Below are 24,965 nucleotides of genomic sequence, written 5' to 3'. Positions count from 1 at the left end.
ATAAGCTCACCAACACTTGAGGGAAATAGGTAGATGCTGTCACACTTCCTTGCAAACATCCCCAAAATAGAAACTTCTCTGCCCAAGCAGTATTTCCCCGTTCTCTCTCATCCATCTCCCAGCCCTTTCTTACTGCTCTCAATAGTTACTCTTGGTCATGTATGTGTTAACTCTGTGTGTAGTTTTAAAATTACTTCTTCTCCCATATTTTTAGGCATATACAACACCATGTTCTGCACAGTCCTGTTTCCTCTTCCTGCAGTCAACTGTCTGTCACAGCAAGGAGCTTAAGAAAGACATGCTTTTAAAATTAGAGGTACAGCATGGTTTCTGCAAGGGGAAGTTAAACCCCACAAGTGTGATCAGCCTAGTGTGAAGAAGGTGAGTTGTCTGCAGCAGGACGAATAGATGGAAATTTCTTCTCTCTGTCCAGCACAATGGGAGAGAAAACTCAGAATTATAACTATTTATATGGTTATGCTTTTCTTAATAATAGAACAAAGTGGGTCATTGCCAGGGAGAAACACAGAAGCAGTTCCTGGTGGAACAAGGCTTGGAAGAAATTGCGTCAGAAGCAGCACCCCTGATTTGCCCCTGAAAATAATGACTCAAAGTATTGACGTTCATGCATGCTGTGTTAATCCAGTGTCACATCTACATGTGCTGCTAATTTAGAGCTGTGATCTCTCATCTGAGTATATGTGCCTAAAGACCAGACTGTATCTCTGAAATCAGGCCTCAGTGAACTGAGCTATTGGGTGAGTCATTTATAAAAGCTAAACAGAGACTTCAATGTGGAGCTGTTCAATCAAAGGTACTCTGTCTTCTTCTGGAAGTGCAGGTGGTGATTACGTTTACCCAAAAAGCTCCTGATGTCACTCCTGGGAACCAAGATGCTGTTTCACAAGAGCTAACTGTGCTGAGGCTGGAAAGCACAAAAATGGCGATTCTACAATACCATGTGGGCAGCTCTGAGATACATGTGGCTTTTACAGAGAAGAAGGAGGAATGGAGACAGGAAATACAGATCGATGCAAGAAAATGCAAACGTTGGTGGAAAGAAAAACTATATATCTATCATGCCAATTTTTCCCTGAGATTTTGGAATGAAAAACTCTCAGAAACAGGGAGTTAAATACATACATACATATATACATACATACCTACATATATATACACACAGAGGTCTGTCTGTGTGTGTGCATATATGTACATAAAGGTAAAATCTCAGGGCTAAGAATGGGCAGCAGTATAGGGGCTCCCATCTCCCTAAATGAACTCAAGCCCATGGATGGAAGGCAGTGCCACACTCTCACTGGAAGGCATACAGGTGCTAGGCCCTGCCTTGCACACACCAGTGGTGCAGGTGTCTGGGTGGAAGCTAATGCCATGGCCTGGGTGACCCTTCATCATCAGTGGTGAGACAATCAGAACTTCACTTCAGCCTCAGTCTAAAACATCTGAGTGAGAATAACTCCACTTTAGGTCCTTGGCCTGCAGTTTCAGGGGAGATGAGCACCTAAAAGCCAGAGAGTCATAGAATCATTTAGGTTGGAAAAGACGTGTATGAACATTAAGTCCAGCTATTAACCCAGCACTGCCAAGTCCACCAACAAACCATTTTCCCAAGTGCCATATTTACATACCTTTTAAATACCTCCAGGGTTGGTGACTCAACCACTTCCCTGGGCATCATGTTCTAGTGATTGACAACCATTTCCATGAAGAATTTTTTTCCTAGTAGCCAATCTAAACCTCCTCTGATGCAACTTGAGGGCTTTTCCTCTTGTACTGTCATTTGATACCTGGGAGAAGAGGCTGACCCCCACCTGGCTACACTCTTCTTTCAGATACTTGTGAAGAGCAATCACCTTCTTGTAATGAGGGGCCCAGAACTCAACACAGGATCTGAAGTGTGGCCTTACCAGTGCTGAGTAGAAGGGGACAGTCCCTGCCCTGGTCCTACTGGCCACATTATTCCTGATGCAGGCCAGGATGCCATTGGCCTTCTAGACCACCTGTCTTGTTGCCAGAGGAGCAGAAATAAGGATGGCTGAAAGGGCCCCACTAAGCATAGCCAAGCTGCTCAGGAGGCTCCGGGGTGCTGGGCAGAGTGTGCCAGGACACGATAAGCCCCTCTGCGGGCAGGGGATCTTGGTGGGAGGCCGCCCTGTCCCCTGGATCGCATCCCCTGTCCCAGCTTTCCCAAGGTATCTCTGCCTCAGGATCCCATTCCCGATCCCAGCTTTCCCCAGGTGTCTCCTGTCCCCTGGCGGCAGAGGCGCCGCCGGCCCCGGCCCCGCCCGCTTCCCCCAGTCAGCCGCGGCGCTGTGTTTAAATAAAACAGCGTCAGCGCAGGAGAAATCTTAGGTATGAAGGGGGGGTTTAAGCGAAGAAAGATTTCCAGTTTTGCATCTGATATTGCACAAATGTGATATTTTCCAAGACACATCTTCTCTTGATTTATCAGATGTGAATACAAAAGTCGGAAGAAACACAAGCATACTGTTCTGCAATAATTAATAAATCTTTCCTGTTCTTGAATAAACCAAAGTTTATCTTAAAAGAAAACAAAGTTAAAAGCCAGAAAAACCCTCTGGCCCCTCAAGCATAAGTACGCACTGTACCTTGGGTTTCCTTGGAGGGATGGTTCAAGTGAGTAACAACTTCAGGAAAAAACGTTCACACACTGCACCAAGCTCCCATTTCTATAGGAATAGTTCCAGTGTTAGCCAGGCTATTGCTAGCATTTTGTAACATCACCCATGAAGACAGCCAGTTTGCAACCTTGGAAAAGGGTTTATGAACAAAATTGAAATCAATAAGGAGATCAAGGATGACACAGTTCTTTATTTGATGATTTCTTTTCTTACATTTTGGACATGCAAATGAGAGGATGAGGCAAAGGAGGAAAAGTTGCAGCAACAAGCCCATAGAACTTAGTTGTCTGGAGACCCTCATTATCCTCTGGGTATGATCTAAGTGAGCCTGAGGTCTTTAGAAAGCTTTGGGGTAAAATCCCTGCCACCTGGGTTTCTGCCATTTCCTTAACTTGATGCAGAATTTCACCTAGTACAACTTCAGGACAATAGAGAGATCTTCGCACAACCTAAGTGTAGAAAACTTGAGTTGGCAAGCACACGTGTACCTTTACTACTGTATGGCAACCATGAGCACTGCATGCACAGAAGGAGGACTCTTTACTACTACCCTTTTATTTCTAAGATTTTAGGTCATCTCAGGCTGATGGAGTCACACAAGTTGTCCCTTGCAGGAATGAGAAAGGGTTAGTCACACCTCTGCAGGTTGAACTGTTGCCCTAGTATTTCCACAAGGCTTTTGAAGTAGGCTCCATGGCACATCAATTGCAGAGAGCTTATTTCATCTATGCCAGCCCCAGAGGAGTCTGTCATGTAAACTGAGTTCAGTTAAGGGCTACTAACAAGAGCTGGCCAGAAAAATTGCTTTCTTATAAATTCACATAATGTCAGCTTTTGAGCACACATGAGGAAATTGAAGTTAGATCTGGAAACACTGATGGAGTGGTTGTTGTGGGTTATACAAATTACATCCCATGCCTATCCTGTTTTATGGGTTGAGTGACTACCCTGTTTAGGTGATGTTTATTAGGTGGCTGTGATGCCTGAAGAGCAATTAAGTAGAATTGGGGCACTTGGACATGGAGGAAAGTGAGCATAAGACGCTGCTGAAGGGCAACACCCATGAATCACAAAGGAATTGGATTTACAACAGATATTCAGTCTGTGGACTTGTTTTTCTGATTTTTTTTTTATCTGAGAGGTAAACAGGCTAGAAAAAAACAGTGTGTAAAATGGATAAAGGAAAGCATCCAGTCCCTGAGGGGACTGTGCAGGGCAGAGGGATGCCCTTGGCACTGTGCTACCCACTGTGTCCCACTCCCCTCCCCTCCCTCCAAATGCACTCTTGGCAACCAGCCTGTAGATTCCCGCTGGTGTATTTCAAAGCCTGTGAGAGCTCAGCCATACCTGTCTGGGCTGGAGCTGATCCCTGACCTTCTCTCAGTGCTACTTGGTTTTCTCTGATAGCTAGGTGAATGATTGCCAGCACCAGTAAATGATTTACTACATGTAAAGCACTGCCTGCTAGAGAGGCATATCCCTTGTTACACTGCAGAGAAAAAATATTTCTATAGGGCCACAAAGATTATGAAATTAATTTATTATTTGCATAATAAATAAATAAAGGCAAGGGTAGTGGTGGTGAAAGTAGCTTATGATGCTTTTTAACATGGCCAAAGATAAAATTGGGGAAAGTGTTCTTATTTTCATTAGTACAGAACACGTAGCTGTGTTCACAGCTGAAGATAATGTACATTTGTCAGTGCAGCTTGATCCAGAATGCTCAGCTACATTCAGGCTGGTTTGGTGTTTAGGAAAGCAAACCTCCTGTTTGTTTTAGTATGTATTAGGGCATCTTCCTCATAATCACAGCACTACTTGCTTTTTAATGCGTGTATCATTGCAGCCCCACAGAGCTGACTCCTACCATCTGGTCTCTGGAAGATGTGGGTTATACAGCCCAGAGGTGAGAAAAGCTGCATATGTTGCTGGAGCTGCCTGTTTTGCTGCAGGAGGCACTGGTTTGTTAGTTCTCTAGATCTCTTTGCTAATAAATCCAAGTGTCATTGGGACTGAAGGCAGACAACTTCATTGACTGTGTTATAGGCCCTCACTCATACAGAATGGAATCTTTGGGGTATTATCTTTTAACTTCAGCTGGATTTCCTAGTTGTTGAAAAGCCAAGGATTTAAAAAGAAAAGAGAAGATGGCATTTCTTTCTTCATGGCGTCACTGGGAGTAGGAGGATAGGCCATAGGCAACACAAGCCATGAATGCCAGAGGTGGATTTGGAGGCTGCCCTCAGAGCTTCTCATCACACCACTGGAGCATCTGGGCACTGAGGCACTCCAGGTGTAGGACAGCCTTGGGAAACCAAGTGATGCAATTACTAAAAATTGGAGCCAGCTCTATACTCCTGTCTGAACTGGGGGAACTCCCTTACTTTTGACCTTATAATGAAGACACACTTTCCTGAGTGGTGCATTTCATCAATGGATGAAATTTACTCTCACTTCTCTTCCAACAGCACTCAATTTCCTGAAGAAAATACTTTCTCTATCTCCTTCTGAGGTGACTTGAGTACTGATAGTGAGACTGCTGGAAAATCACTGCTTGGTACTGCACAAACGAAGTTCTGCTGTAGTGACAAAAAGAGGGGATCATAGTGCCCAGTTCTGCCATTATTTCTCTGGCATGCAAAACCTGTGTGCGGATAACATAGGCTTGCATGCAGTTCTGGCAAATTTTATTTATGGCTCTACTTTATTATGAATTTGGAATGAAGTCTGAACAGTGGGAATGAACATCAAAAGGATGTTGAGAGAGCTGGTGAAACTCCATGCAAACATGATTTGAGGTACCCTGCCTGAGATTTTTGCAGCTTGCCTATAGCGATATCATCTTATTGTTCTGATTTTAGTATCTCAGTCCATTCCCTAATATTTGTCAGCAATCAGATGTCACTCCTCACAGGTCACCTCCCATGAATATCTCTTGAGGAATTGGCGTTGGGCACAGTTTAATTATATGTGACGTAGGTGTGACAAAATCCCATTTTATACAGTCCAACAAGAACTCACATGCTCCCGTTCTCCATGAAGCACATATAATCCCCCTCACCCGCTCTTATTTTCAGTCCTTCATATCTCAGAGATTTGTCTTCCTAATGTCTTCTTTGGTGAGGCCTGGAAGTTGCTCCAGGACTTAATCAAACGTGTGTGAGTTGTGTGCCCAAAACACACATTTCTCTAGTCCTGTCATGGGCACATGACTGCTCAGACAAGGAGCTTGATTTGATGTTGGGCAATGGAGTGACATGATGGGATATGTAGATATCTTACTGTGGAGAAGTGCTTCTCCTATGACCAAAATTTTGGGTGTCCATTCATGCCATGTGATGGGGAAACATTCATTTTGGTCATCTGGCATCTTGCAGTGCATTTCCACACACAGAATGGGAAAGGATCAGGGCGGATGGGTCCTGAGTACCACTGCTGGGCTTCATCCAGTGCCCAGAAGAGCCTACTTGGAAGCCAGAGCACAAGTGCAGTGAAACAAAGTGCTCATTAGATGGCCCATTAGGAAACATGCATTTGTTTAATGCTGACGTGATGTGAAACAAATGATGGTTTCCTAGTTAATAATGTCATATTCCCGTCCTCAAATGACACCTTTCTTTAAGATCGCATTTTTTTGTCAACCGAAAAGGCAACTTTTTACAAGCTTTTGGTACCTGCAGTGGCTGACACCATCAGTATTATCAGTGTTGGGCAGTGCTGGTCAGTCTGTCAGAGAGGAGGACGATGGTCTCCAGCCCCTACGAGGAAGGCAGGGCTCGTGGAACCCCGAGAACCGCAAGGTTTTCCGCTGCGGTTGCGTTTTTTGCGGTGTCTGTGCCACGACGGCGGAGCGGACAGCGGGAGGAGAAGTGCGAGGGTGAGCCCGGGCGGGCCAAGAGAGGGCCCGGGGCCGAGCGGGGCCGGGCCGGGCCGGGCCGGGCCGAGCGGAGCGGAGCGGGCTGGGCCCCGCTCCCTCCTCGCTCTCCGCCGGCCCCACCGGTCGGGGCTGCCGGCGGCGGCAGGCTTAGTCAGAGGAATGTGGGTGGGACTCCCTCCTCCCCGGCGCCTTAAAACCCCGCTCGGACCGGCCCGCTCGCAGTCTCCCGTCCCGGCGGAGCGTCCCCGCTGCACCACACCCGCGACGCCCGGGTTCGCTGGGCGCGCCGCCGGCCGGGCACGATGGTGGTGTGCGGCCTCGCCTGCTGGAGGTGCAGGTGGCTCCTGCCCCTGCTGCTGGGCCTGGCCATCATCATGGGCATCATCGCCCTGGCGGGCCGGGGCTGGCTGGAGTCCGAGTCGGAGCCCTACGTGCAGCAAGCGTCGCTGTGGGAGAGCTGCACGCGGGGCGAGGAGGACCTCAACTGGAACTGTGAGTCCCTGATGGACTACGGTGAGTGAGGAGCCCGCCGAGGAACCGGGGCAGCGGGTGCCAGGCTATTGACCTCCCCTAACTCTGCTGTGGAGCAGCTGCTTCCTGGAATGGAGTATCCATGCTGTTTCGGGGCTTAAACCAGCTCCGAAACACGGGGCTAGACTACTCCAGAGCGATTTTTTTTTTTTTTTTTTAATCAGTACAACACTGAGAAGCCGGGGTGTTGATATTTTGGGTTTTTCTGAAGTTATTTTACAACCAAAGTAAGATAGCAGCTGGCTCCAAGTCTGTGTGTTTGGTTCCCCTGAACTCTCATCGGGCTGCAGTGCCAGAGCCTTACCTGGCTGCTCCCTCCCTGTGCCGCCGGATTCCCTGGTCAGGCGGCCAGTGTGGAAACCTCCATACAGGACCACGCCTGGACAGTAGTGAAATGGTATTTCCCCGACCATTTGGGGGAAGAGAGCACCTTAATTTAACCCTCCTGGCCAAGGGAGTGCAGCTATTAAAATGCCTCCTGATCTGCAGCTTAAAATGGTCTGATGTGGGTTCGAAGGCAGGAAAAAAAATGCTCTTTCCTTTGTACCTCTCTGTTGCACTGGGGCCTAAATCAGGGATAAGTGTGCCTCTGTTTTAACTTGTTTAGCTGCTTCTGTATCTGGCATCACCACTGTAACATTCTTACTTCACACTCTCAGTTTCTAGGTCTTTTGGGGGACTTTTTGTTTTATTGCTAGGACACGTGGGTCTGATTACATCTGCTTTTCCCTCAAACAAAATATTTCTGGACAAATAAGCAGACCCGCCTTAAGATCTTGGATGAGGGTTCTTTAGGGACTGGGGGGCTGGAAGGGTGTGTTTCAGCTGGGAGAGCTGGGACTGTTTCCCTGCACAGATGACTTGCTGCCTGAGCACGGCAGAATCACTTCCAGAAGCTTTTCATTGCAGCACTCATGCACAAGCTAAATCCTGAGTATACTGTAAGAGAAGTGGCTTTGTTTCTCAGCTGGGTGATGACTTCGGGCCTTACTGCAGGTAGAAGAAATCTGGCTAGTGAGATGAAAATATCCATCTCCCCCATCAGACAGAGAAGAAAAGCTAGTGCAGTTGCTGAAATTTGCATTGCACAGGGGAAAAGTGCTAATACAGTACAGCCACTAGAATTTGTTTTCTCCTGTAGTGACACGGCTTCACACGTCCCTGAGTACTGATGGGTGTGTGCTTTGCGTCAGCCCTCAGCACTGTGGGACAAAAGCAGTTTTCTGCATTTTTTTCCTAGTTAACAGCCTGACACAGAAGAATAGCATCCTTGACTTCACTTGTTTAAGTCTTGGCTTATTTAAACCAAAACTTATTTAAATCCTTGGCTTATTTATATGAATTTGCCTGTTCTCAAATTTTCATAACATCAATGCCACTGTCTACTCAAATAGTATTTGCATCTAGAGACAGGATGTAACACATGAATTCAGGTTTGATTTGTTTTGTTTTCTTTTCTTCTATGCTAATGCAATTACTGTCAAAATAGGTGAGGGCATTTACAAAGGAAAAAATGCCTAGCAGGCATTTATAGCACTGGAGCAGGAAAATAAAGGTTAACTAATTGAGATGCATAACTTGTGTTTTGCATACAATAATTGCTGTGGACTAACCATCCTGCACCTCTCCTGATGAAATGAAGACTTCAGAGTGGATCTCCATTAACAGAATGTGCCATTAGACAAATTCTTAATTGAGCTGTGGCATGTGTATGAGGAAGAGGTAGAAAAAAAAGCAGGCGAGTCACTTATTTTAAATGAGGGGAAAGGGGCAGGAAAAGACAAACAAAGATTTGCAAATAGGAGTGTTTCCTAAACTGCGTAGCTCCTTAATGCACATTTGCAAATACCACATGAGAGGGAAAAAGTGAAAGGGAAAAAGAAGAGTAGGATGTCATGTGGCAGGGAGACAGGGAAGGGATATTGTTTAGAGTTCTGTGCTGGTTTTTGTCTGGGAAGTGCCCTGGCTGGCAGCGTCTATGTATTATCAAAATGTTGCAACGCAGAAGTGCTGCAGTGCACTAGAGTATGACTCAAGATGACTAGGTCTAGACCATTGCAGGATTTAACTGTTGACTGTGTGTTTAAAACATATCAGCAAGCCATCAGCTATGACAAAGATTATTTGCACTGTGTAACTTGGAAAGATGATTGTCTTTATAGTGATGAGACTGTAAGTTTAGAAGCAATATTTATGGGTGGCTGCGCCCTCCTGGTTCTGAATGACTGGTCCCAGTGACCTTGCTTTGAATTAACACTGTAAAAGATGGGTGTGTACATGTGCATTAGGTTAACTCCTTCTTAACACTAAGAGCCAATTGGTATTCATTTGGTATGTACCAGCCAACAAAGAAAAAGGGAAGCATTTTTCTGGATCCTTAGTAAGTGCCAGAAAAAATAAAAAAAGAGCCCAGCCTTTGTGAATCATGTTTCACTGGAGCTGTGCCACTGTACCTATGTCCCTAGAGGCATGGACTTTGATACCACAGATTATTGGTGAAACTGAGTGCATATGAAGACTTCACTGAGGGGCCAGGTAAATAAAGGAGGAATGCTAGGTGTGTACTTACCTTTTCAATACACCTCTTTTCAGGCACACTTTTGTCTGATTTACGAACACCAGGATGCATTCAAGACAAACTAACATCGTGTGTAGTGTCAGGCAAGTGCAGGCACTTGGGAAATGCTGATGTGAAAGGTGTAGCAGTTGGCGTCGCTGCCTACACCCAGAAAACACTTACTGCAACTTCCTGGTAAGAGATCCCAGTGAAATGTGAGGCTGGTGTCTCTGCCAGTGCACTTTGCTGGCTCCTGAGCAGGCACACTTCTGCTGCTAACAATCCAGAGACTAAAAGCTGGAAATGTGTAGGATTGTGCCTCTCTTCAGCTCTCAGCTGAAGCCAGGTTTATACTAGAAGGCTTGCATTTAATATCTTGGTAGTTTAGTAATTGCTTTTCTTGCACTCCTAAAGTCAAAACAGATTGTGATTCCCAGTATTAATTTCCAACCTGCCCTCCCAGCAAACCTTGGATTCTGGGATCCTCTGTGCTCATGGTGGATATGCACATAGCTTCCTCTCACCAGTCATGCTACCATGGAAGTTCACACATTACCTGAGCAAGAAAGTAGTGCTGACACTGCTCTTTTGCTTGCAGTTCACTACTCCTTTATGACGTCAAAAAAGTCCAATATTTTTGGACATTCTGTGTAATGGGCTCTTGAGGCCAAGCAAGGATTGCTACTGCCATTTACATACACAAGAACATTACAGCTACATTGCAAAAACATGCCCAGTCTCTGCAGGTTGTGATAAAAGCTTCCACTTACTCACAAGCTAACAAACTAGCTTTGGCTTCTGGAAGTGAATGAACAAATATGACAGTCTTGTTAGTTCAAATCCTGTAGCAGTTCATCTTCCTGCTAGACTATTTTCACAGCCCTTTTATTGATTTCTAAAGAGAAATCTAGATTTAAATATCTTAGCCTGTAGAGATTCCACCTCCTCCCTGGTGACGCTGAGGCATGGCCAGATGAAGTCAGGAAACACACTTAATGCTAAGGCACTGTTGCTTGCTTTCTTTTAATTTCATCATATTACTGGTGCTCATCATTAACATTTAGTAATCATGACCCCTCCTAGTTATTTGCATGATAACATTTGCAGCTGAGTTCCTTCCCATAGTAATCATTAATGTAATGTAATTCTATGTAATAAAACTCTTAAGCCTTCGTAATAATTACAGACCTTCTGAACAGTTGTTTTTTAAATGTCCTTTCAACACCACCTAATAGATAAATACTGTTCTGCTGATTAGATGCAAAGAACTTGACTATTCTTTGAGGCCAAGCTGACCTGGAAACACTAATACCCCCAACTATTTCTCTACTTTTCTGCTCTCCAATTCTTCTGCCTTTCTATTTATGCAGTTCCAAATCTCTGTGGTGTTCTTGGTTGATTTCATAAACATACATCATATTTATGTTTATTTTGCACAAGAAATACCCTCTCTGACAAATGAATGGGTCTGTGAATTTTCTATGTTTATGGAAAAGCTTAAATTCCAGCTAAATATCTTATGATTACAAGGTACTTTTGAGCATAAACCATATAGAAAATGGGGCTAATCTGTCATTCTCTGACTGTGAGCAGGTCCCTCCAGCTCTTATGGCAGCAAACAGTGAGAGGGTAAACCTGCACCTCTCCCCTCCTGGCAGCTCAGACTTGTAGGGGAAGGATCTTTCAGAAAGACAGGAGAGCTGGGTGCCTGTGGGGACTCTGTCAGCTCTCAGAAGCCTTTGGGAGGAAAAGGAGCTGGGAAAGCCTGACTTGATTGGTGTGGGGATGAGGGAGATCCTTCATGGAGAAGCAGCAACTTCAGTTTTGGCTCTGCAGCAGCCCCTCTAGTGAAAACTCTCCCTGTTGGTGGGGGTGGCAACAGATCATGTGGATAAGGAAAATCCCAGGGCTGCACCCTATGCTTGGGAAAGGTGCACCCTCCCACCCCAGTCTCTCCCATCAGTCACTTATTAAGAGACTTATATATATACACAATGTAAGAGAAATCTCAAAAATTAAGTGTAAGTCCTGTGATTCCCGCAGGGGATCAAGTGTTTGGCTGATAGTTCAGTGTCTGATTACACTCATCCAGCCAAGAGCACACCCATCTAGTGCTGTGGGCAGCACCTATGACTCAATCTTATCAAGTCTTGTCAGCATCAACCTGCTGCAAAGTGATGTTGGAAAAGATAATCCAGCTGAAGAAAGAGCAGAAGGTCCTGGGTCACCATTACTGAGCTCTGTCACACATGAGCACAAAACTCAGAATTTCATGATGGTGCTACCTACTGCTGCCTTGTTTCTGAAGACCTGAAGCAAAGCTGAGCTTGATATTAATCTTCCTGACAAGATATCTCCTGCAGCTATATGTGTTGTCATTTTCTTATTGCCAGAGACAAGAAAATAAATCACTGTGAGCAGAGCCTGGGCTGACCTGTATCCAAAAGCTTATTATGCTTGTAAAGACAGTACAGATGCTATGAAAATGGCAGAGAGAGCACTGGGGGCATTCTGCCTTGTACTCCTCCAGCTGTGTTTGTGTTGCTCTAAACCTCAAGGTGTCTAACATGCAGGTGTATTTGAGTTTACAACTTAAATTTTATCAAAAAGATGCCAGATTTGTCCTCCTACATCTTGTCAGCATAAATAATGCATCTGAAAGGGAAAATGCTATGGTAACTTGGTGTTCCTTCTTGTTGTGCTTTTTTTTTCTTAATAGGGCAAATATTGATAAAACCTTGTCTAAATCATCTAGTCTGAATGGGTTTTCCTGAGCTGGCTGTGTGTAATGGTTACATATCCCTTTATATTATTTATCACTAAAGAAATCCTATTGTGGAGACAATGTTCAATACCTGTGTTAGATATGGCAGAGAATATTTTGTGTGAAAAGATTTTATCAAACCACTGACGTAGCTCTCCAGACACTCATCAGTCTCCTCCCCACTTCTTCCCCTCAGCATTCCCTCAGGGAAGTGGTATGAGACATGCACAACTATTTGAAGAAGAAGAAATTTGAGAAGTTTTTACTGTCTTGAGTAGCTCCAGGAAGGGAAAGGGGAAAGAAAGACTTTTCCTTATCTTTTCTATGTCAGTTGCTTTTTTTTTGTCTTCAGGTAGCAGTGGTGCTAGTTGGAAGTTTGGCAGAGATTTGGTTGATGTATTTTACTGCTGTATTTTACTTTTGCTGTTGGATTAGAAATAAAGAAACCAGTTCAAACAGATCTAATTAAAATAGCTGTAAAATAATGCTTTGCTTTCAGACAGAAAATTGCAGAGAAAGAGTGGAGACTACATTGAAAGCAGAACATCTCCAAAGTCACTTCAACTGTGATGGAATGGACAGCTATGATGAAAGGGATTTTTTTTTTTTTCATGTTCTGACCTAGATCTCACTGGCCTCTTTATTCCTACATTAGAGGGAGCTCAGGATCCGGCCCTACCTCTGTCTGAGTGTGTGAAAGTAGAAACCCACAAAATGTAGATGTGGGAATTGAACTGTGATGACAGCTGACTGGAAAACAAAGCACTAGCCAGTATGGTTTAGCCCTTGTGGGCAGGTATCCTTCCTCCAGGGCAGGAACACTTTTGCTTGTAGTTGTATGCACTGGGCTCACCTAAATTGCTTGGTTTCTGAAGAGGACAAGGTGTGCGAGGGCCTTTTCACAGGGCCGTGTTACTGCCAAAGCAGAATCGCTGCCTGTTTATTTAGGAGGTTTTCCTGCCTCCGTTGCCTTGGCCCTGCCTGTGCTGGGTGAGTTCTGGATGCTGGTGCTGTTCCGTTGGAATACAGCCCTTGCTTCATGCCTCAGCCTCTCCAGCATGCAGTAGCTTGATACTAAGTAGCTTGATACACCCTGTTCCAGCAAATGTCAAAGTAATGATTCAAAGAGGATTCATCAACTTTTACCTCAGATTTTGCTGTTTCTCCTCCACCTGCTACATTTTAGCTGTGAATAGATACTTATTTTCAAGAACATTCTTTTGTCATCTTTTCAGCTATTGCAGGTTTATTTCTTTTTGGTCATGCTTATTTTGCTTCCCATGCCCTATTCTTGTCATAAACAAACAGAAATGTTACGCAGACAGCACTATTATTTCCCAGCAGTTATCTCCTGTGGCTTTCACACTTCCTTGTGCATGGAAGTGCTTTTGTAAACTTGAATATTGAACAGGAGCTGTAGTGATAAAGGACATTGTCAGCAGTTGTGTGCCCTATCTGCTCAGGTATCTGTGGGTGTCTTATAGATACAGAGTTTGAAGGTATTATCTCTCTTGTATGCTGCACTCTATCCCCCTTTTCAGCAAGACAAGTTATCAGGCAGGGAGTCCTGTTCTGCTCCAGCAGTGATGGAGCCCCCTGCTCTGCAGCTGTGTGCTTTGCAGGCATTCAGCATTGCTTTGACATAAGGACATGCTTTTTACATGAGTTTCAATAAAAAAATGAATAAAGAAAACCAAAGAGCTGCAATGACCTACAGGAGAGTACTGCTGTGTGTAATACCTTCCTTGTTTTTTCTTCAAGGCTGGGGGAGAGCAGCAGCTGCCACATACCTCGTTGGCTTTGTGATCCTGGTCATCTGTTTCGCCCTTGCAGTCATCGCATTCTCGATCGAGATCCTCCGCTTCAACTTTGTGCGAGGAATTGGAGGCCTGCTCTTTGTTGTTGGTAAGGCTGGGCACAAAGACAAGGTTATTTTCGATGTGAAACAGGCATCAGCAGAAAAACATGCTAGATGGAGCCTCCCTTATGAAATTAGCTGTCTTTGTCTGGTTTATGACTCATTTTCGTGGGAAACAAGGGAAGGCTGAGTTGCGCTCTGAAAGCATAATGGATAGGGAAGCTCCAGTGGCCTTTGTCAGTTCTCACACTTTCCCAAAAGCAATTCATGGGGATGCCCAACACCTTTAACCCTTCACGTGACATGCTAAGACTTAAGAGCTGTGGGCGCTTCCCACCTTTCTGATGGGAGGAGGAGGAAGGAACAGGGCTCTGGGAGGTAACTGGCTGGGCAGGGTTGCCGGTGCTGGCTGTGGGACAGGGCTGGTCACAGCATGCAGGTATGAGCCTTAGCAACCTGGCAATGGGCAGCTGAGGTGCTGCAGCAGCCACATGGGCGTGGGGATCTGCCTGGGACAGAAGTCACATACCTCTGTAACAATGCAGATCTGATTGCAGGTCTGAAGCTAATCCTTACATATCTTAAGTATGCAGTTATCTCCAGGTACCTTTTCTTAATGGGAACCGTAATATGTTCACTCTAACTTACTCCTGGTTTTCTTTCTTTTCTCTCTCTAGCTGCATTCCAGATCATTGGCTTGGTCATTTACCCAGTGAAATTCACAGAAGACATTCCACTGACAGGAGATAACATGTTCAGCTGGGCCTATGGTTTTGGCTGGGCTAGCACTGTTGTTGTAATAGGTTGTGCTTTCTTCTTCTGCTGCCTCCCCAACTGGGAAGATGAAGTCCTGGGAAACATCAAGCCTACCTATTACTACTCCTCCCCAGAGAGAGCACCATACTTAAATTGAAAGATTAAGTCTAAGTACAGTCAACTCTCAAAACAGAGGAGTGCCTCTGATGTACATTTGGTGTGATTGTAGGAGACTAAAAAACTCACCTTATTTTGCCAGTGTATTTCTTACTGTGGCTGGCAATAAATTAGGAAAAACATTGGCATCTTAAACCAAATAGCTTTTACCCAAAGTATTATTTACATATTTTCATGTCAATTCAGTTTGGGTGGTTTACTTGCTCCTTCCCCTCCCAATTAATTGAGTCATCCTTATTTTATTCAAATATTTTCTTATGAATATAGATGATAGTGTTTAAAGTGTAGAAAGGAAAAGGATAGATTTTAAGCAACCCATTAGTGTGTCCTGTGAGATAGGTTGTTTTGTTTCACCTCTGACAAAATTGCTTTAAATGGAGCTAGGAAAAAACACAGCCTTCCAATGAATACTTTTTGTTCTGTTAAAGTCAGTCCCAAGAAAGAAACTTCTGTGATACTATCACAGTCATCTGCTGCCTAAAAATCTTTTCTCATTCCTGTTACTGGACTGTTGTTGACTACTAGCTATTTGAATTAAGAGGAAAATAAAATTAAAATTTATCTTCCAGCAATTGGTGCTGTTGGACAAGGTCTCATCCAAAGCATGGAGCTGGTGTGTATAACATAAGAGTGGCTAATTTAATATTGGTGGGTTTGTGGCCACAGCAGGACTTGTGATGGAATCACAAATGTGTGTTGTAATGGATTCAGATGCTAAAGTACATACATTTTTACATGCTATATGAGAGATGCTGATTTTGAAAGTATCTTTGAGCAGAAACATAAACTATTCTACTAGTCTACCTTTGTAAAGTTGAAGTGTTTTAATTATCAGTGTGCTTTGGAGGGAAATTTTAGCATAAGGTGTTTAAAAACCTCCAAAAGTTTCTAACACTGTTGGTACCTCAGAGTTTAGCAAACTTGGGCTGCTTTGTGAGTGAGTAGGGGTAACAGCTAGAAATAGAAAGGCAGTTCTGTGAGCAATTTACATATGTAAACTTCATACAGACATCAGTGTTGGAGTAATCTGGCTGCCTCCTCATTTGTGTTTCTGCAGCCAGCAGTTCCAAATAAATATTCTAGCGAGGCGTAGTCATGGACCTGCAGCATCTTACAGCAGATTTAATTGTGGTCTGTAATCTTCGTCAGGGCTTTGTTCAGCTGGGGAAGAAGGAAGAAGTTCATTTTTTGAACTCCTCTTCCAGCTATGGGGGAAGTAGCTTTAGCAAAGACAGACTGAGGAGGATATAAGTGGATTGGAAAGCAAATGCTGCATGTTTCTCTGTGTTATTTCTTACTCTCATGAACCTGGTACTTAGGAGAGGGTAAGTGGTGGGTATGTGTATTCATGCACATGTACAAAATAGAACTTAGAAAGCATTACTCAACAGACTGTAAAGCTAAAGTAATTTACAACTGATCTTTTGCAATGCCCTGTATTTCTTGTATTATATATTGTATAGCTTTCCATGTTGTAACACCTTTTTCAATTTGATAATGCAATATATTGCATGTGATCCTGTTTTAGAGAGGCCAGGTGATTCCTGAAGGTCCCTTCTAGGCCTGTATTTTATAACTTTACAGAGCATAAATGTCTGCAGATTTCAGAATTGTGTTATGAGCTCAGTTGTGGCATATACAATCAATTGTATTTATGATTCTTGCCAAATAAGAGAGTTCCATGGCAAACATGTCCTTTTAAATTTTTTTTCCCATTTCTGTACAGTACTGCCTGGTGGGGAATACCGTGTAGACTTTATCATGAGAAATGATAGTACCTACTTCTAGTGAATTCAAAAGACAGCAGAGAATCTCAGGTGGGGAAAACCCTTGCCCAACTAAAGCTGAAAAAGAGAAGAAAGTGTAAGAAAATGGACACCTTTCCTAATGACAGGGAAGATGGAATGGTAATATGGTAATCAGGATTAGCATAATTTAAGTCTTTTGTATGCTTTTTTTATAAGCATTGGCATAACTTGTCAGAAGAGGACTAATGTAAAATAAACTTGGCTCTGAATGTACTGGGAGGGGTAGAAGCATAACGAGCATGTTACACAACTTCAGTGTTCCAGAGAAAGCTATTGCAAAAAGTTATTAATGACTTTCAAGTGATATTAATGTATGTGACACTCGTTTCAAATGTGGTGGCTTAATTAAAAATGTTTTAGCTGATGGTTGTAGAAACTTGGTGATGTTTGTGGTTCATGGATTAATTTCATAAAATCAAACAAATAAGCCATTCTTTTCTTCTCTTAACTTGAATATCCAGTGTCAGGTTAATAAAATGAAGTTAAAGACCTCATGTCCAGGAGGCAGCAACTTCATTTTCCAGTCAAATAAGCTTCAGAATACACTGCAAAACATGTCTGTGCGCTTTCATTGAAGTGCCAGGTATAGAATGTTCTTTCCTAAGCCAAAACCTCTTAAGTGCATCACAGATAAGGGGGAACTCTAAACATTTTAAATGCACAACAGTCTACAGGAGGTCTCGTGTGTGGGAAGCTTGTTCTTTATCAAAAATATTCCAAGTGTCTTTCCTACAATGATCAAGAAATTTAAATAGTGAAAAAAAGATGGTGTACTGGTCTGCTATTTTCAGTGGAAGGCTGCACTTCTCCCATGATTAGAAACCTTCCCACTTCTAATCTCAGTTTATGCATGGCCCATATTATAACCCTGTCCTAGTGATGTTTTTTAAAGAGAGCAAATCAGTCAGTCACTGCTGTCTTACACCAGCCTGTGGCTTCTGATTTCTGGAAAAACAGGTTCATCATTCTCCTTTTATTATTTTTTTTAATCGATCCTCTTCCCTTTTTTTTTTAATCTATCCTCTTCCCTAACTGTCTTAATTTTAAAATTCATTTACTACCCTGGATTCTGGTGCCTTCCATGTGTTTCTTTTTGGGTTTTGGTTCCACATCTCCCCATTTTTAATTACTTCTAATTTTAAATAAACAAATAGGAAAAATATTTTGGTTTCTTTTAGATTTTCCTAAATGCTCTCAAGATAATTGCAAGGTTTCTATAATGCCTTTTTTTCAACACAAGAAAATTTGCACTCCTGTTTACCTACCAGTCTGTATTAAGCTGCAACCTAAATCTTTGCTCACTAAAATCACCTGAATATCTTCAGTGAGCTTCAGGCTGCAGGGTTGCTCCTTCTAATCCAGTTTGTGAGAAGAGAGAGCAGTTCAGGGGAATCTGAGCACACTTGACCCTTGTCTTAGGAGCAGTTATGAGCAATCAAAAATGTGCATGACTGAGTGCTAGGGAAGACTAATTGACCTGAATGGGATGATTAATGCTTAAATCTCATGGATATGGGAAACAGCTGCCACACCCCACTGGGATTTTGTATTTTTAGCTGATGTAACAAGTGACTAATTTTTTAGACAATTCATTGACAAGACAGAATTCTAAAAGATTATTCACCTGACCTTTACATCCTGCACACAAAGGCTTTTGGATGTAGAATGCATACATAAATCAAGGGAGTGTAGTAACAGATCATTTGGGAGCAGGGAGGATTGTTATGGTGATAAGCACTCCAGAAACAAAAACAACCATGTATTAAGAGAAAATGTTGCGCACACACACGCAAACAAAGAGAGTTGCTGAGGTCATTGAGCACTTACAAACTAATGATGAACCAAGCACACATATCTATGGAAACCAAAATGCTCCAGGAGATGCACAACATTTGAGAGCTGAAGTACTGGTCCCACAGCTCAGAGCAGTGGGGGTTCCTGGCAATATGGAACAGCACCCTGAAAAAACAGGTTAATCTGTGCCAGTAGGTGAAATTGCACATGTTTTTAAATGGACTTGGAAGATGATACTCACAACCAGAATAAAGTTTAATCAAATCTGGAGGATGCATTTGTCAAAAATATGGATGTTGAGTTTCAAAATTTGATTCCTGTAACAGGCATCAGTACAGAAGTAGTGAAATCCATGTGCAGTGGGTTCACAGAACCTGGTAAATGCCAGTGATACTGCACAGGTGCAGCAGTTTATATGCATAGATCCCATGTCCTGCACGTGTGCCGTGTATTTATGAGATAATTCCAATGACTCCATGATGCACATCTGCAGTGGTACAGTAGGCTGCCTTTTGTCTGGGATTCCCTGGTGTCCTAAGGTGTGGGCAAAGCTGCACCACCTATGAAGCTTGACATCTAGAAATTCCAGGCAAAAATACAATGTCCTCAAATTTGGCCTATACAAATTATATTTAAATTACTTGAGAATTGTTAGAATAATCCAAAGGATTTTTTCATTGGGATTTTTGATTGCATAAATTTTATAAGGCTGTATTTATAATAAAGACTGTAGAAGAACACACAGAAATGCCTGGAGCTTTATAATATAAATATTACGACTATAAACAAGATAAATAATAATTTGTGACAAGAACTATGCTTTACATAATATAATTAATACATAGAAATTAATTCTATTTCTCATGGGTCCATCTCTGCAGGATTGAATAACGTGAAGAGAGCTGGTATGGCTACTGCTTTTTGTTTATTCATGGGAATGGGGACAATATATGATATTTTTCACAGAATTTTTGTGAATATAGAATATTTTATTAGTATCAAAGTTTGCTAAAACTCAAGGTGATACCTTGGAAATCAGTGTTCACTGAGTTTGAGAGGGCCCAGAAAGGTCTGGAGTGAGCATTCAGATGAAACTGAGCATAAAAGCCAGGCAAGTCCTGTCCTACAGTGTGCTGCTCTGGGAAATGATCATGGATTGAAGTAGGCTGGTTTGATGGTCACAGTCCTGAATACACATGGAGGCAGGAGCAGGAGCTGACCTTTTCAGGAAATAGCCTATTCAGGAAATAGCCTATTTTTAAGCTCTCTTTGGAGAGGATTTAAACAATCCCTTACAACAGGAAATAAGGAGAAATTATAATGAAAAAAATAATTTAGGTGAATTTTTATACATGAAATAGAAAGACAAAACAACTCACAAAACTTCTGACTTGAAATAGAAAGACAAAACAACTCACAAAACAAAATTTGGGAAAATCATAATTGGCATTTGGTAATAAGACAGTAAGTTGAAAATGTTGCTAGGATACTTCTGTTTTAATTTTAGCCCTCTTGTCAAATCAATTTCACATCAAACATTTAAAACTGAAGACATCATTTCCATGTAACACATTAGTTTCAGCAAAATCCTTCTTTTGGCTGAAGAATCCCAAAGTGAAAATTTCTGGCTGAAACCCCTTAAGACATGCTTAGCATGCATGTCCTATCTGTAAATCTCAGAGTGTTTAAACAAGTAGCTATTCCCAGCTGACCCATAAGACAGAGCAGATAAAAGCCATTTCTTTGACAGAGAACTGTAAGTAGCAAGGCTGTGGCACCAGGGAATTCTCTAAGTGAAGCTGATTTTATTCCTCTCCTAAGGCAAAGTAAAGCTTTATGCTTTATAAGGAGTTACTGTTATGATCCACTACAACAGGACAAGAATTTAGTTAGCTTACCTATGCCACAGAGAAGTTCTGGAGCCCAAAGAAAGTAATTTTAGTAAAATTATCCCATATGTAGAACAGGACTATGCTGTACCACTCTAACTGTTTACCCATGGGTTCATAAAATCGCTGTACACAATGTGCTATGATTCTTTCATTCTATGATTCTATGTACTCACCAGAGAGCTTGTGCTCCTGACAGCCGCTCAGGGAAAATACAGACACTCACAATGGTTACAAGTGTCCAGAGGCCATCTCAGCTCCTCACTGATTAGCTGGTTTACAGGACACCCTTGATTTCAGCCTTTTGCCTGGAGAAGGGGGAGTTGACTGAACTGATTAAACTTCTACAGAGCCTCTGTAGGAAATTCCTGGGGATTAAACCTTGTTCCATCATATAACTTATCGTGTCCTTAAGCAAAAACTAGCTGACAATTAAATCCATGCTCAGGCACACAGAGTCTTTGTACTTTCCTAATCTTGTGTTTTCCTTATTTCTGTTTTCCCAATACAGTCTTGAATTGCTCACATAAAATACAGTCCTGGATGCCGCCCCATGTTTGCATCTCAGGTGTTAACACTTACTGGTTTGCACATGTAGCCTTGTTAAGGAGAGGAAGAAAGCCCTTTTAAGCCTAAGCCTTTGTCCTGTCCAGGCAAGCCTGCTTTACTGACAAGAGCCACACAGCGCTGCATGTGGGGCAGGCTTCAGAGGCCCTGCAGCAAGCTGGTCTTGGATGACTCTTGCTAAAAATCTTAACAAAACCCTGTGGGAATTTTCCTCTGAGCTCAGCAGTCAGTGAAGAGAGGAAGTATCCAACATCTGCAGAACTTTGCTGTGCTGTGTGTGAAAGCTTTCCCGAGAGCACAGCAGCAGGACTGAGCACCCACCATTCCCCAGGTCATCATAAGCATCATGGAGCAGTCACAGTGCCTGGCCACCTCAGGAGAGTTCCTCAGAAAGAGTTGGTGTAGCAGAATTACAAGATCTCAACTGTGTGCATTTTTGCAGGAGGGTGTTTTTATTTTGCAAAGATGTAAAGTCAGGTTGTGTTCAGAATGTATTTCTACATGATGACTTCTACAGTGATGTCTACAGGTCTTTTTCTACCTGTGCTTGCTATGGATGAAATATTAGTCACACGGAGAACACTATTGCCTTACTGCCCAGGGAGTGACCACAAGGTACAATTTGGCTGACTGAGTTGCACCACTGTTTGGGCTGTGGCTGTAACAATAACTGCAGTGCAGCCCTTTCCAAAGGGAAACAGTAGGCTGGCATTACCGGCAAAAGAGAAGGACCTATGGTTGTAAATATTTTAATAAAGATAGTAATAATAGTTATGAAATTTATGCTCAGAGTGACTTGTTAGATGTGAGATAGCAAACAAGAGAACAGACCATAAAACAATTTTAGCAAAGCTTTTTAAATTCAAACTCTGGGGACTTCTTGTTTATAAGCAGTGTGACTATAAGAGAATGAAAACGTGCTTGCCGCAGAAGTCATGACCATGCACCACAGCCGGTCAGTTTATGCCAATCCAGTAATTTATACAGCTTAGCTGACTAGTCAGAGACTAAAGGTGAACAAAAGTACTCTGCCAATGACTTGTTAGCTTCTCCCACTTTTCTTCCAAGAAAACCATTTGTGTCTTGGCCAAAAAAGGCATATTTTTATTTCTAACTCTAATGCTGTAGAGTTGTTTGTTTTATCAATATCCTCCTGCTTACTTGGTTACCTCAAGTAATAATGAAGATTCATTAGCAATATTTTTAGGTGCAGAAAGTGCACTACAATCTAACAGTTTTAACTTTGATAATATATATCTTCATTTTCAATAGATGATGTTGGTGTTAACCAGGAGGTTCTATCCACAGATAATGGAGAAGGAGAACAAGAATTTGCTTTCGTGTAAACACCCAGCTTATACATTGTAAAAGATGAAGCATGGCGAAGATTAGTCATCACTTCACTTAAAGTTTCCAATCATTTTTCCCTGTTTGCCATAGAAGTATCAGAATTATGTGAGATAGATACAAAATTTTGTTATCTTTGGATGTATGTCCCTCTCTACTCTTCAAGATATCTCAAATTACCCTTTTATTGAACGTAATTCTGAGTTGCTTAAGGATGACAAAGGTGGGCAAGACACAGAAATATTTGTGGTGACTGAACACTACTCACCTTTCTTTCACAACATGATGATGTTCTCTGTGGTATCACCTTGCAAATGCTAACATTTGTGGCAGCATGCATTCATCCACATGTGAGCTGTAATAGAAACTGATGACAAATCCTTCAGTAAGTGCCTACCTGAAACATTGCTGAGCATTCTAACTTCAGAGAGGACCATTTTAGTCCTCAACAGACATTGGCTCTCAAATGCATGACAGCACCTGTCTTCATACTAGATTTCAGGTACAAAATTGCTTTAATTTGATTTGCCTATATCCTTATAAAGCCGTAATTTTGTGAAAGGTTGAAACTTGGCAAGAGACTAGATACAGGCAGCTGAGTGAAGGCTTGTCTACACTCTACTGCCACATTCACAAGTATTTCTGAAGCTATCTTTTAAAAACCATTTAATATCCAAACCTGTGTTCTCTCAAACTTTTGGATTCTATTGTGTCCTCTTCTACCTCAGCTGTGGCAACAGAAAGAATGCATATACAGACTTGGACAACCTGTAGTAACAGCATAGCAGACTAAGGTTGGTCTTCAAATGATACTGGATTTAATGTAAATATTTAAATCATGCATTTAAAAATTGTATATTGCAGTGTTATAGAGCAGGTAAATGATATTTTAAACATTAGGTAAATGATAACTGAATTTGTGGATAGCACAAATGTGGGCTACAACTGAAGATACATTCTATTCAAAGGGAATGGTTGTTCCCAAAAGTTTATTTTACCAAAAAAAAAAAAAAAAAGAAAAAGAAAAAGTGAGATTTTCCCTTATTTCCAATTCAAAACAGCAGCTGAGGTGTCTTCATAGTTGGCTGTAGCTTTCAGCAACACTCAAATTCAATGGTCAAAGCAGTAAAAATATCTCCTGCTCTCACAGAGGCCTGTTGGATACCCCTGATGGATCTCTCACAGCCACAGGGATATTGGACTATCTGTGCCACAGGAAAGCTGCTGGCAGGATGCTTCAGCTGGCCAGAATGAGAGATAAGGCAGCCACACCACTGCTAATCTACCAGCAGGCAAATAAGGTATCTGATGAGAGATAAGGCATGGTGTCAAATTTACTTCTTCAAATCTAATTTTTCATGGAGTTAGCACTTCACTGTGCTGCAGCTCATTGATGTGGATGTTCCAGTTTTGTTCAAGCTCAATACCTCTTCAGGCACAGTGTATCAGTGCAATGTAAATTATTAATTTCCTTTATTTAGGCCATTATTGATTCATGAGTATTAATTCAGAAAAGTGCTGTGCAGTTCACAAACAGTTCATAGCTGTCACATTCCACCATGAGAGCTGCAACACAATAACAAATTTCTTTGAGTAAACGAGGTCAGTACTTGGATGCAGCCCTACCTGACAAAATCCACCATGGGAGCAAAGGATACTTCGCATCCTCTGGGCTTAACTGTGTTTCACACAAACCAGCTTTGATCAAGGGCTGCAGCTGCTTCCAGACATAAATGTAATTGGGCTCTAGCAAAATACTAGGTTGTAGCACGTGTTAGTTCAAAGGGAGAGTGCAGGGAACATGGCAATATCTCTTCTGAGCCGACAGACAGGAAGCTCTGCCCTTCACTCACTGAGTGTCCTCCCAGGGCACAGAGGGGTGATGGCTCATCTCTGCCTTGCACTCCTGGCAGCTGCAGACAGGCTCTGACAGGCCCCAGGCAGTGCTTGTACAGCCAGATCCACACTCAGGGAGTGTTTGTCAGTTGAGGCTCAGTCAAATCACAATTCAGCTTTTGTTCTCCCATAAGGCTATATCCAGATCATACTATAGTTTTCTTTTCCTCTGTACCTATGCTCCAGAAGGGGAAGAGCCAACAGTGACATTCTTTATTGCCTTAGCTTTATAACAGCTATGGAAATTTCTTTAATACTCATAAATAAGGTAAAAAAATAAGGTATGATTTTATTTTTTAAATGGAGCCCTAGAAAGGCAGCTCACAGCCTCCAGGTGGCAAGTCTTAGAAACATCCACCATGTCATGCAACTGTTCCCTCTTGTCTTTGCTTTCTCCTGCCATAATGCAAATCCCTTAGAAGATGGAAAGGTGGGGAAGTCAGGAAGGAAAGTGTTAAATGCTGAGGGTAAACATCTCCTGATT

General features: G+C 42.5%; 1 protein-coding gene across 1 annotated transcript; it reads left to right on the top strand.

Annotated features, from left to right (window-relative positions):
- Window positions 1-6,839: 6,839 nt before the first annotated feature.
- LOC136553931 (p53 apoptosis effector related to PMP-22-like) lies at window positions 6,840-15,160 on the top strand. The gene is made up of 3 exons (XM_066545692.1): window positions 6,840-7,050; window positions 14,151-14,294; window positions 14,925-15,160. Exons 1-3 carry the CDS (start codon window positions 6,840-6,842, stop codon window positions 15,158-15,160), a joined length of 591 nt encoding a protein of 196 aa, XP_066401789.1.
- Window positions 15,161-24,965: the final 9,805 nt, after the last annotated feature.

The sequence above is a fragment of the Molothrus aeneus genome, chromosome 3, assembly GCF_037042795.1.
Source record: "Molothrus aeneus isolate 106 chromosome 3, BPBGC_Maene_1.0, whole genome shotgun sequence".
Taxonomy (NCBI): Eukaryota; Metazoa; Chordata; class Aves; order Passeriformes; family Icteridae; genus Molothrus; species Molothrus aeneus.
This window is presented reverse-complemented; position numbering and strand designations above follow the sequence as displayed.